This window comes from Protomyctophum bolini (genome assembly GCF_963924005.1).
Source record: "Protomyctophum bolini genome assembly, chromosome: 15".
NCBI lineage: Eukaryota > Metazoa > Chordata > Actinopteri > Myctophiformes > Myctophidae > Protomyctophum > Protomyctophum bolini.
This window is the reverse complement of record NC_137876.1, coordinates 26,419,686-26,433,410: the sequence shown is the minus strand read 5'-3', so window position 1 is coordinate 26,433,410 and position 13,725 is coordinate 26,419,686. Positions and strand designations below refer to the sequence as shown.

General features: G+C 40.5%; 2 protein-coding genes across 15 annotated transcripts in view; both read right to left on the bottom strand.

Moving 5' to 3' along the window:
• Window positions 1–1,288, bottom strand: part of mark3a (MAP/microtubule affinity-regulating kinase 3a) — a 43,440-nt gene extending 42,152 nt beyond the window's left edge. For all 13 annotated transcript variants that reach the window (XR_013965407.1, XR_013965408.1, XR_013965409.1 and 10 more), the window contains exon 1: window positions 706–1,288. Coding sequence is in view for 9 of the 13 variants with exons in the window: in XM_080783938.1 (XP_080640064.1) it covers window positions 706–756 (51 nt within the window). In the remaining 4 variants the exon portion in view is untranslated. The remainder of the gene's footprint in view (window positions 1–705) is intronic.
• Window positions 1,289–2,573: 1,285 nt separating this feature from the next.
• On the bottom strand, window positions 2,574–13,333 carry eif5 (eukaryotic translation initiation factor 5). Of its 2 annotated transcripts, none has more exons than XM_080783073.1 (12): window positions 13,241–13,333; window positions 12,231–12,459; window positions 9,733–10,015; window positions 9,457–9,538; window positions 8,520–8,692; window positions 7,444–7,555; window positions 6,982–7,115; window positions 6,340–6,501; window positions 5,840–6,001; window positions 5,237–5,401; window positions 4,384–4,524; window positions 2,574–2,878 (listed from the first exon to the last, which is right to left on the bottom strand). In XM_080783073.1, the coding sequence occupies exons 3-12, from the start codon at window positions 9,802–9,804 to the stop codon at window positions 2,780–2,782; spliced, it is 1,302 nt and encodes a 433-aa protein (XP_080639199.1). In that variant the 5' UTR covers window positions 9,805–10,015; window positions 12,231–12,459; window positions 13,241–13,333; the 3' UTR covers window positions 2,574–2,779. The 2 variants fall into 2 exon arrangements, with proteins under 2 accessions (XP_080639199.1, XP_080639200.1); XM_080783074.1 differs by lacking the exon at window positions 13,241–13,333 and adding an exon at window positions 12,951–13,234.
• Window positions 13,334–13,725: the final 392 nt, after the last annotated feature.

Below are 13,725 nucleotides of genomic sequence, written 5' to 3'. Positions count from 1 at the left end.
CCTAAATTGAATTTACGAGACGGGATGTTGATCCACATCAAGATTGCCATGAATTTGTCTTCAGTTTGAACATTTGGACGCTCATCTCATGGTGTCTGTCCACTCAGTTAACAGCCTGGTAGTAGTCGCTCATGGATTTATTTCCCAAAGCTTTTACTCCCAGAAACTAGACTTGGGATATAAATCTGACATGGGGGGGTTTACTTGGTAAAGAGGGGTGGGTGGGACAAACTAAAAGTCCATATGTGGAAACGACTGAACCCCAGACTGACACATCGGAAAACCAGTAGCGAGCCCGATTCTTTTTTTCCCTTTTGCCAACCGGGTTAGCCAACCAGTACCAGCAGGCAGAATTATTGTAGTTTCTGTACAAGGCTGGGGCCTCCTGTGTATCCTGACTGGCCTGGCACACACACGCATTCAACAATTGAACACAAAGTTAATGACTTTGTTATTGGATGTGTTTTGGATATTTAGTTTCCAGTTCGCCGTGCGGGCAGGCTGATCACAGGGCGTGTTTGACGTAGAGGATATGAGTGTTTACGAGTTGGTAACAATGTTTCACCCCCCTTGTGAACCCACAGCGAAACACCGAAATCACACAAGACAACACAAGTACTTCTCCACCAGAGTTAATAATAACCATATTACGGTAGATCATGAACACAAAGCCAAGTGTAATGCCATTATTTTTTTACTACTTACACTTTCCGTCGACTTTTCGTTGACCGTTGGCAGGATAGGTTTTGTTGACATTGTTGGGTTTTTAATCCGTTAAAGACTTTACTGTCCTTTTTGTAAATGTCGCACCACCTTCAACTAATGGAATATGTTCCTCCGAAAACCATTCAGGCTTCTCGCAAAGAAAGAGTCTCCACATTGATCGATATACAAAAACTCCCAACAAGACAGACGTGTTATCAGCCCCGATCTCCTTTATAATTGTTTGTGATCGAAAAGTTGTACTAGATATCCTAAAGATCAGTATTTACATGGCGTAGCTATACCGTACATGGCCTGCGTTCAACTAAAGGCAAGCACAGGCAGACAAAAATCACTGTCCGTTGGGGTTGCAAGTAAAAAAAAATTGACGGCGGCGTTAGCCGCTTCCGAAAATCTCCTCTGGTTTTACAATCAAAACTATCTGTAACAACACGTCATGGCGTCCGCTGTCACCCGTCGATATTTTAACAGAGATTCAAAGCTTCGAGACCCAGAAAAGACTTGCTGTCGGCTCCGTTTCCTCCATCTCCGGCCCAGAACACTAAAAGCTGGTGGTGGTGTTTTAGGTGGGACCAAAATGGCTCCTCAGACAGAGGCTGGAGTTGGATTAGAGTCAACTCAACACCGCATACGGTACTTTTTTTCCTTTACTTGTGCGTTAAGCTTTATGCCTGTCTTAAGTAAATGTAGGCTAATATAACTTAGAAATGTCAAACTGTACAAGTGTGTGTATATATGTAGTGTGTGTGTATATATGTGTATATATGTATATATATGTATATATACACACACATTCCTTGTGTAAATTATATTAGCCTAATTAAAATAAAACATGTATACATAGCCTACCATACTGGATTTATCATACCATTAATATATAAATACAAGAGTGGCACTGGTACATGTTTTCCCAACTGTAAAGTAGGCTACATTTCAACACTATACTAGCCTACAGTAAAGTCAGTAATCATTGATATTCAAAATAGGCCTATGCAATCTGATTTTAGACCAACCATGTTAAAAAAAATCAAGTCAATTATGGGTGGAAGATCACATAAACATGTAGCCTACTTTGTCAAATCTATGGTCAACTTATTTCAAACTAGGTTACCAGTGATAAAAGTATGAACCTATTTTACAGTCTGTGTTGAACAGGGAAACTTGCTACGAAGTTCTACCGTCGGACTTTTATCAAGGCAAAAAAGTCCCCTCTGCTTGCAGACAGCTGAACAGTTCGCTGGAGGAAGTGAGGAAACGGCCTGACCTCCACACTCATTGGAGCACAATGCAGAGTACAGGCTGGTGTCATCATTTTGGAGACAGTCGGAAACAGTCACTGCCGAATTAATGGCTTCATTTGAAAGCTCATATCAATGTATTGTGGCTCGCTGTTGTCAGTATTTACAAGCCCAGCAGCACCAAATAAACTAAACACTTTAGTAGAAAACATCTAATTTAAGATTAGATTATGTCAAGATCTGAAAGCCTCCTGCTAGGGTGTTTTTTTTTTATAAAGTCACCAACTCACCATATTCTTTTGTCCAAATTTAACACGCACAATATATAGCCTACTAGTTTGCCGGGAATTAAAACTGAACGATTACATTGTCCAGGCATAACCTGCCCCATACAGCATTAGTAATTATTGGCTGAAACACTTTAGTCACGGCAAAGACTACAGTACTGAACATCTATTACACATTTAAATTAGGTGGATAGCAAAACATTCTTTATTGACTGGAAAATTCATACAGAAACAAAATAAATGTGCAGTCAAATGAACCCACCCCCCACCCCAAAACACCTTGATTAAAATCCCCAAAAGCTTTTTTTCTTCTTTTTTTTTAACATTTTTATCGTCTCGAATACATCATGTGCAGCAAGTGAAGCACTATGTTTATTCATGCCACAAAGCAGAGACAGGGCTGTTGGATGAGGATGGAGAGAGGGAAGGTTAATAAGAGGACGGGGGGCAGGAAAAAGGCCAGCCACTTGGGTAAAGATTTGAGTCAAAGCCACAATGCAAGAAAGTATCTCTTCCAAGTCCATCGTCTTTTTAAATTGCATCAATATCGATGTCTTCCTCTTCTTTCTCAGGTTTGTCTGGCTTCACAGTCTCGACCGTCAGCTCTCGGGCAGAGGATGAATACACCACCTGGGGACAGAAATCAGATGAGGTGGTTTTCATTTCGCAGGATTTTTTGTATAAATCTAAAACTGATGTTTGTGTCATGAGTACATCCAAACAGAAAGTTTGTGTCCATGTATCCCAAGTTAAATGTCAGTGACCAAAACTACTATTGCTTATTTATACTTGCGCACCATGTCTCACACCAAACAGAAGAGCTACAATCTCACATCATGTCGCGCTGCGACTCTAGTCACTGTCCAAGCTTTAAATTACTGTCAAGTAAGCATTGTCATTTGTCTTCTGAAACAATGTTGAATAGAGTGCTAAGCACATGAGGCTGACTTGCAGCTTAATGCAGGACATTAGTTAACCATTTCAGGGAATGAATTGTCTTAGGGCAGCAAGTATTTAAAAAAAATCCGCAAAGAAATTATTCTACAGATTTGTGATTAATTGTATAATCAAGTGCTTTTTTAAAGTAAAAACATTTATGGTTAAAATGTATCAACAAAACAAATTCTATAAGTTTTCTATAACTGATTAAATAGATTACTCTGATTAACTTAAGATCCATTTTATTATTTTATATTTCTTAAACTATTAAATTGATTAGTTTGATTAATGTGCATATCCCCAAAGATTATAGATTGCTGTGGCGCAACACCTACCAAAGAAATAACTAATTGAATACACCAATGGTTGTGTGCAAAACCAGCAGAGTACAAACTCGGCCAGAGTACACACGGGCCATTGTCCAAAATTGAACAACCCACAGTGAGGCCAGTTGATGCTACAAGTTTGTTTTGATCAGACATCGGCAAAATGCAGACATTTTTGCCTAGAAATGTTATCAAATTATGTAAAATCTGTGACCCCTTGGTGAAGTCTTAAAGCAACAGTACCCTACAGCAATGGTTTAACCCTTTTCATATCAAGGCCCATTATTTATTCAGCATTTAAGCCACAGACCAACATTTGATGAGATTTAGCCTCTCAAAACCAAAACTTAGAACATTGTTCTATGTCATCATTGTATAAGATTTTGGCCACAATTCCATGCTGTATTGATGTGGTATCATAGGAGATAACAGGCAACCGATCAAAATAACAATTCTTCTACATCCCTTCTTGTAAATTAAGTAATGCAGATGTACAATTTAACAATAATTTAACTTTTGAGTTACGGGTCCATTTGGTTTCATTCTACACTCTCGAGTTGAAGATCTATAAAGATCCATTTGGTTACCAACTCTCCATTTGGTTACCAACTCTCCATTTGGCTAGGGACCACCTGGAAGCCCCTCAAGGTTAGGACCACTGGTTGAAAACCACTGCCCTACAAACTCCATGACATTAAAACAGAAAAATACAGTACTTTATCAAAACAGTTTAATTATTGGCTAACCAATGCTGTACTGTAAGCATCACTCAGTGACTTGCAGTCAGCCACTGATATGTGTAGGGATGGCTTGCTGGTTTTGACCATCAAGACGTTACAATTAGTAAAAGAACATTTTAAAATCATTTACCTCAACGTTCTCATCATCTTCATCTTCCTCTTCTTCGCTTCCCCCGCTCTCCTCCTCTGCCTCCTTCAGCCATTTGACGAACGGCGCAGCTTTGGCCTGGATCTCTTTGGCAAGTTCCTTAGAGATGTACTTCTTAGAAACCTGGTGGAGGAAAGCGCAGGAAGTCAGACTTTATGCAGTCTAGAAATAGGCTTACATTTTTACAATAGAAGAATTATGTGGAGGCAGTAATTCTACGTTTCTAAGTAATTCTAAGTTCTAAGTAATTTTAAGTTTCCAAGGTCAACCCAGTAATACACCCCCCCCCCCCCCCTATTTGGGGGCTTAATTCACTAGTTAGTTTGATGAAACTAACATGAGTTTTATTTATTGTTCAATTAAAGTGAATGTCAAAGTACATTATAGCATTGACATCCACCAAAAACCATTATACAATATAAATCTAGTAATAACCTAGACCTACATTATATAGTTCTGTAAACTATTTCAGAAGATAGATACATCACTACATTGCCTAGTCATAACGTCAGTCACATTGTACAACATAGGTCAATTTACTGCATTATTCTGCGGTTAACTGGTTATATTTTCTCCGTAAACAATTATACTGTGGTTTTCACAAGACTGAATGTCTTACACCTAGCAAGTTAAAATGGAGTGATTATGGACAAAAATATAAGCATATGAGAAAAAGTAAAGCCATTTACAGAAAAATGATTTACATTTATACGTCATGAGGCCAAAGTTTAATAGACGATATGTAGTAATGCTGGAATGGTTCTTTAAAACACCCACTCTCCTGAAGTAGACGCTAATGAACCGCCTTTATACTGTCACACACAACTCCAGCTACCTTCTCTGACCAGGCGATGATTACGTCTTCTTCCAGCAGGTCTGCGTCGTACAGGTCTTTGAGGATGATGGGAACACGTGGCAGCAGCTGAGCCTGGTGCAGCTTCACCAGGCATTCAAACCCTCCCAGCAGATACTTCTGGGCCTTCTTGTTGTTGTGACAGAACTGTGGGTAGCATTAGAAACCAATTTTATTGGACCAGTACATTTTCAGACAGCGAGCAATGTGACTTTTATGTATCATATTTACAGACCAAACTAATTTCATGATAGCCAGGTTTTAATAGGTCTTCAGTGAAATCAGTTCTTTCATATTTAACAGGTTAAAAAAAAAACACTGGAACAAGTGTGGAAATGGACAATAGAAAGAATTTTCATCCCTGTATCAGTTTGATACATTTCATACACATTTTAGGGCTGTAGCTGTGTCATTACTCTCTGCCCAGATTACTACTGGTTTCAGTCAAAATGTCCAACTATGGACAAATTTAGACCTATGAAACCAGCTGAATACAATTTACTACAAAGCGCGGGCAGTAGTCTGATATTCCAGACCACAACTGCAGCCAAGCACCACCATGCCTCAGGTTAGCCACAAACTTACTCGAAGGAAGTGGCGTGTGTACTTCTTGATCTGGTCTCGGATGTTCTCGTCGAAGAGCAGTTCGCTGAGGATGAGAGGTCCCATGGCCTTCACATCCAGACGCTCTGCCTCAGCCAAGATCTCCTTATCAGCAGCATCTATGGTTCCACTCTCCTTCTTATGCTGAAGACACCAGAATACATTTTATTTATCTTGAACATTATAGCAGCATGAACATGCGGGCTGTTTGCAGGGCGTTAAGGCGATTTCTATTGTTATCCAAGTGGAAAGAAAACAAAAAATAATTAAGCCAACAATAATAGCTACAGATTAGATGACTAGCATTTGTGGGCTAATGTGATTAGATGACTAGCATTTGAGAGTAAAAAATAAAGCGTTTGTTATAAAATAAAATAAACATATCCACACATCACTCAATGTGTAACACCATTATGTAGTACTCCGTTTCAACTACTTAAAACAAACAAGTTAAATTAACAATGTATTATCACCAGTCTTACTTTGACAAAGTTGTAGAACAAGTTGACCCTCTCCTCCAGGGGTTTCTCCAGATCCTCACTGAGGGTGAGGACCTTGGCGTGGTCACTGATCTCCTCCATCCGTCGTCTCTGTGCCTCCTCCGTTGTCTCCTCCACCCAGTCTTCATCGTCGTCATCACCATCCTAAAAGGTCACACAAATACACAGGTCAGATGGAAGGGCAGGGGTCAAGACAAACGCTAAATGAAGTATGCTTGGCTGTCAGTTTGATCATTTATTTTGAGATAACACCCCAGTAAGGTCCCGCGACCCGACAGCAGTTGAAGATAGATGGCCCCAGCAGTGTTTCCTTAAATGTCTGCCAGCAGAAATGTTACCTTCCCTGTGCCGTCATGTATACAAATGAAACATTGTAAGAGTAAAAGTCACAGTATCATAGAAGCAACTAGCAAGTACACACAACAGTTAACCTCGTGTCTCCAGACTTTCTGGTTTGTCCAGTATACAACAGATAATTAACTGTAATAAATAACGCAAACTACAAATGCTACAGCTAACAGACTAATGGAGCAAGTTAATACAAGATCTTGAGATATAAGTTTGTGTATGTATATCTAACGTGTGGGTGCGTGTGTTCAACACATATGTAGAGAGGTTACACACCACAGCATCCGGAGCGTCAATGTCATCATCTCCTGCCTCTCCGCTACCAGAACCGTTTTCTTTGTCCTTCTTGCGGTTCTTCTTGTCCTTCTCCTTCTTGACAGAAGCTGATCCATATCCACAGTCAACAATAGCTGTGGTGAAGAACAGCAGGGGAGTCATTAAAGTCACGTTTCTAAACCTGCTTCATAGACCACTACCAGGATGATGGGTTCAAATCCCGGTCTAGCGCAATGGTGGGGCATGGAAAACATCTGACGCAACACACCTCAGTAGGAATGGAAGCCTTTCACTTTGGTAGTATTAACATTAACAGTCACTAAGAAAGTACCTCAGCTAGATTCTGAAATTCAAAAGAGTTGTGACGCAAAGCTACAAGTGTTCACGCCAAATTGCTTCAGGTAAAGCAATTTAGCTACAGTCTTGGTATGAAATGGGCTATACAAAAGCCAAAGGTCTCACCTGGTGGGTTTTTGAGGATGAAGGTGCAGAGTTTGTGTCTGGTGTCAAGCATGCCACGGTATCCACAGGCCTTACAGGAGTTGCCGATGGTTTGTTTCTTGGGATTGACATGCTGAGAATTGCAAGATCCAAAAATCAATACTAATTTACCCCAACAAGTTACAACAACAAGATAGATTACTATACGTCACCAATATGTTCAGACAGATATTTAAAAAATAGATGCCTCATTGGCTGCTGCAGTTCGTTGACGTGTTGATGTGTGTTGACGGGAGGGCGGAAGAATTTACACTGGTACGCCGGAAGAGTGGATGGAACATTACGTCACGCTGCCACTCAAGTGACACTCAAGGGCCAATCACAGCGCATCTTTTCCAGGACTTATCAGACCTGAACATGGGCTCCGTGGGGCTTCGCAAGGAATCTCGGGAATTTTTTGCCCTCCCTTGAGCACATGAAAGATCCTAGATGTACATTTGATGTGCATTTTCAAATGTATGCATCAGCACATTCAGCAGCCACTATGGCTAGTAACAGCACAATGCTCAGATGTTTAACTTTGATCCTTTATAAACTACTAGTCCTTACCCGTTCTGAATATATGAACAGCAAATAAATATTATATATATATATATATATATATATATATAATATTAGTGGTCCATGACATGAAAATGTTTGAGAACCACTGCTCTGAAACAACATTGGACAATGATGTTTGACAGTCAGCTATATTGTTGCTTATTGTAGATTGTATAGGGCACATTTTGTTGTGTTGCAGCGGTAGCTAGAGGAAGCATGCCAGTGGGGTAACGGTGATAACAGTGGCCTGTGATGCAGGTGTCGCTAAGGGACGGAGGTGCGAGGTTAATTCACTAATAAATTGATTATTAATCATTAATGTGTCAAATGGGAAAAAGGGCTCCGTTACACCCTCCATATAATTATGGTCCATGCCTGTGTGAAAAGTGGGAGTGATTCGTACAGTTAATGATGAGATAACGCGCTGTCAGTGACATTCATTCAGACATTTGCTGAATTATTATTTAGATTTCATTCAATCTTCAAACATTTACCAGGTCAGTTTCAGGGTTGTCACACTCGGGACACAGCACAAATTTTCTGATGAACCCATCAAGCATGTCCTGTAACTTATTGGCCTCGTGGGAGCCGTTGACAATAAAGCGGTCGTTCTTCGCATCAAACTGGGTCTGAGCACCGAGTTCACAACCAAAAAACTTGGTTGGGTCTGGGAGAAAAAAAACAAAAACATACAGGCATACATTAGACATTTTTATTCATCTCAAAGGATGCTCTCAAGGGGCATGTCAGCCATTTGAAGTGCCTAGTTAAGTTTCAGCCTTAGGACACGTGTAGAATGTGTTGGTATATTTTCAAATACAAGGAATTTGATTCAGGGCATTGCACCAAATCATAAGTTAATATGTATAAAAGTAAAAAATAATGTCCCTTCACTCATTTATCCAGCTATTTATACTGTCAAACCTGACATTCCTAATGGTTGGGATTCAATGCCACCACAGCCTTTTCTCTTGTTCCTCCCATGTTTTCATATAAACAACTAAACATCGGTTAGGTTTTTGTTATTCTTATTCAGGGACTAGTTCAAACTTGAGATTCAAGGTAAATGCAGAAAACCAGGTGTTCCCTGGTGTGGTGTCCAGTCAGGAAAGAATGTATTCATAAAGCTGTTAATGAAACCACTTTGTTGTCATCCTGTGACACTATCCTTTTGTTCAAATCATTACAGCACTTTGTGACCAATGAACACAAAAAGCTGTATTGTGGTTGTATACACTACAGGGAGCGAGGCCAAATGGACTGGAGAATGACAGATGAAAAGGTTAAATTAGCTGATGTAGTTAAACGGTGTTGTGGATGTAAGCTAAAGTTAAACAGCTGCCTTTTTTATACAGCAATAATATTGTGAGGCACTGTGAATTGCATATTATAATAATCACCAAATAAATGTGTCAGCCAGGTTTTACTTACATGTTGGAGGCCTGTTCAATGCCTTTGCAACATCAACCATGTTGACAATGACCGTCTTGATTCCATTCCCTTTGCCTTCAACCTGAACAGAACACAGAAATAAGAAATCTTAGTCTATAACTCATTCTATCATTCTTAATTCATTAATTACTCAAATATGATGCAAACTATATGTGTTGACTTCTGTCGACTAGTTATCTTAGCCTCAAGACAGACTGTTGGCTCACACCATTTTCAAATACAATGGCTAAAGCTTAGCAGAAATGACTTGGGTACCTTGGCAATCAAACGGGGCATCTTGTAGCGGTAGAACTGGTCCAACACGCTGCGGTTGACGTTGACAGACATGTTGGCTGGATGTTATGAGCACTATCAGTAAGATAAACAGATCTTGAATGGCGATTTTTGGGGATCTTCTGTCTGGAAAAGAGGGGATGACATAAACGACTGCAAGCGTGCTCGGTCTCTGACATGAAAAATGTCGTGCCGCTGTGGCCGCAAGCTCCTCGCTTGAAGGCTAGGTTTCCACCACACAGGTTCCAACGGCTGCGCAACAGCTCTGCAAGACAAGAGGGGGAGATAAGTGTACACTTGTTAGCAAGCCGTGTCTCGTTAGCATAAACATTGACAATTTGTATCTTATCAATACTTACTTTGTGCTTATTGAGCCATTTTGCATGAGCAACACCTCAGTTAAGACTAAATCTAATCCACAGATAAACAGATAAATAAATCATATTAAGATGTACCCACTTGTCATCAATTAGTATCAATAGTAAGCTGGACGGCAGGGAGGCAGAGATACATTTTACTGGTTTGTGTGCAGCTAATTGGACAGTCAATCATTTCATGCAAACTGCCAGTAGGACAAGGAAGAAACTACTCCAAAATTGCCTCAGGTGGCCTATAACTCTTTTAGGACGTACACAAATTACATGGCCCAACTTCCCATGTAGGCCACACCCATCTCTGGCAAATATTCTTCCAAGCCACTTTGTTACCAATCTTAAATACATTGTCCAAAACTCACATAAATCGTTACACATTATCTCAGGAGTCATGGGTAATTAGGGAGTGTGGTTACCTGCTGGTAAACAGTGGCTTTTTACTGCGGTTCCATCTTTTAAAGAATCCGTAATGCCCCCTAGAGCAAAACCTGAGTTCCAATTTAGTATGTGAAAGGACGTTGCGTCCCGACTCCCCAGAGGCAAACACTTTTTTTGCTTAAATTGTGCAATCACACTTCCAGAGGCAGCCCACATAATGTAATATAAGTTTAGCTCAACCGCCCCCAATGTTAAAAGGAAAAGAAATAAGTGGAACCTCTTGACATTAAAGAATTTGAGAACGACTCGTCTACTGTATGCCAGTACGTGTCATTGGGTTCAGTGATACATGTAGTTGGGGGGGGGGGGGGGGGGGGGGGGGGGGGTAAAGTCTACTAAACGGATCCCGTTTAGTAGACTTGAGCCATATGGCCCATACCCATCTCCTGTAGCAGGGGAGCTTGATGTACACACCTTGGACATGACACCAATATGGAGCAGGGACTTATGCCTTTGATGCTGAGTGCCAAGCAAAGAGGCATTGGGCACCATTGTAGAGTTGGTCTTTGGTATGACTCAGTCATTGATCCCTGACCTCCAATTCTCAGGGTGGACAAACTAACCAAAGTGACTGAGCTGGTTAGATAAATGAATTCAGATTATTAACTATTATCAACAAACTAATAGGCATCCATTTGTAGGATGTTCTATAGCAGCAAATTCAACAATGTCCACAATAAACGGTCATGTAAAAAGGAAAGAAACGTCAGCAGTGTGTCCTCAAAAGCCCCCTGCATTTTAGGAATTTGTCTGACACCATTATCCAGTAACGGGCAACTGTCCAGAGCAACCTAGGAGAGGAACAATGCAGTAAGCCTACATTCCAGGATCTACAAAATTAAAACCAGCCAAAATACAGACTGCATGGATAAACGGTTGAGTGCCGTGGGAATATAAGTAACAAAATATCCCTGTGATACCTAGAATGATCATGTGAAGTTGGAAGTGCTAAGCAAAGAAATTAGAGCAGTAGTCTATTTAAATTGGCTTTGTAAGAGCCCTTTATTTAAAATGAAGGCCTCTGGGTTTAGTGAAATAAAGGCTGCTACTGTTAATAGGTCACAAACAGGGGCCTAGTTGCTGCCAAAGCATTTTCTCCCTTTCGCTCCCCCTCTCCGAGTGTCGGCTAACATTGCACAATGTTGAGTTCCAGCTCATGGGGTATTTCGCAGCCATGGTAATAATTAAATCCACCCCGAGAAAATGACTCACTACTACTACTACTACTACTAACTGCTTCATCAATGACACTGTGGTAGCGGTCAAAAGCTGCTCTGGATGGGGCAGAGATCGTGCTGTATTATTTCCATAGAAGAGTTGCGCATAATTTACCTTTATGGGTATGTCACTTGCCGAAAATAGACGATCTACAAGCTCAGAACTTTGTAGATCTGCCATTTTCGAGACCGACAGTTATACGACCTGGTCTAGATCAGGCTCTAGCAGGCTGCTACTTGGTGCATAGTGCGTCACCATATCTGGGCTGTACAGTCACCGCACACGAGTGATCGAGCTGGGAGACGCCATTTTGATCCACTTGCTCACAAACAGCATATTTGTACGACACAGTGAACGTAAATTCGTTATGTTTTGCTATAAAATATCCCACCCGTTACATTAACACACGCTGATACAGTAAACGAGCATGCATCAATTCATACAACTTACCGTTTTCACAAAACAAAGACATAAACACAACGCTGATCGTCCCAAGAGGCGCAGTGAAGGGTTGTCTGTCTTGTCGCTTGGTAGGTATGATAATTGATTTAAACAAGCAAAGGTGCTTTATTTGCTTCAAAAAGGCGCACAGTTGTTCAGCGGAAAAAGTCCCAACAATGGAGCCGATGTCGTCTCAAAAGAAACGGGAATATCTGGAACGTCCTCGGGGTTTGGAAACCTTATGGGAGAAAATGATTGTTATCCAGCAGAATGTTGCTTGCTAGTACATAATCAGGTGTGTCAATTCGCGGCCTTTCATTACGATTGACAAAAATGACGTAGTTTCAACCGAATAAAGTGACGCATCGTTGTTTTTCTCCCTCAAGTAACAAGTTACACGTCATTTTTAATCGAGCGTGTGTCGCTGTGACGGGGCGTTAAATGAACAGTCAATAAATCAATACATAGAAAGCAACACCGTCATCGAAACATCGACGTTTTCTGTGTCGAGCTAAATTTAGTATGAACGACGAGGCATCGTCAACCAAACGAGCCATTAACTGGATCAAATGAATCACACGTGTTTCAAAGTAATACACAGATAGCGACCGCGGATATTAGCGAAGTTTAACGTTACCAATGACGGTTAAAAAAAGCCACCTTTTAGGCTTCGAATAGAGCAACAAAAAATATTGTTAAATTTAAGTGGAAAAGTCGGGGTTTTCTCACTGAGCTCCAGGAAATAGACGGAGCCAGCCTGGACACACGGAGATGCTTCAGGAAGCCCATTGACGACGTGCCATTACGGTCCTGTTAGCTCACAGGGCTAACAACGCTAGCCGCCAGCATCGAGACGTCGAGGTTGTTGGATCCAGATATTATTGGCCAAAACAAAAGTCGCGTAATTGAAATCAGCTGGCTGAATTAGTTAGCTATGACATAATAAAACGGACAGTTAACCTACGTCGTCGGGATATAAAAAAACGAGGCGTGCAGTAGAAGCGCGTCTCTGTGCTTACCTCTCGAATGTTCTGCGGAATAACCGTGCCTGCTGCGTAGATTTTACTGACGACCACTGTAACCATGCAGCGTCAAGTCAGCGCTAGTAAGTCAGCGCAAACTGACACACGACGACTTCCGTCCTCTGCACTTCTCCAAAATAAGTTATTATTACAAAGATGTTCCTGCATTTTCATTTTTATTCGTAAAACATAATAAAAAGAATATCCTACATATAAAATATATATTATAATATATATATATAATTTTTTAGAGCATATCTATATTATTGTTTTAATGCTAAATAGCAGGCAAGTGAACCTTTTTACTTGAATACAATTTCCAATCAATCAATCAATGGGAAAAGCAACATTTCGAGGTCTGCGCAGCAAGACACAAAACAATCCTGGAATCATGTCATCATTATGTCATTGGTAGATGGTAGTTAATCTCTATCACTAAATAATTAAAATGTGATCTATTAATTTCATTAACGTGTTCCACA

What these genes read in the sequence shown, in the direction of transcription:
- eif5 (XM_080783073.1), bottom strand. Translation starts at nt 9,804, where the DNA reads ATGTCTGTCAACGTCAACCGCAGCGTGTTGGACCAGTTCTACCGCTAC. An exon ending in CATCCTCAAAAACCCACCAG is followed by an intron (nt 7,116 to 7,443) that starts GTGAGACCTTTG and finishes TCTTCACCACAG; the next exon opens with CTATTGTTGACTGTGGATAT. An exon ending in TTGACGCTCCGGATGCTGTG is followed by an intron (nt 6,502 to 6,981) that starts GTGTGTAACCTC and finishes GTGACCTTTTAG; the next exon opens with GATGGTGATGACGACGATGA.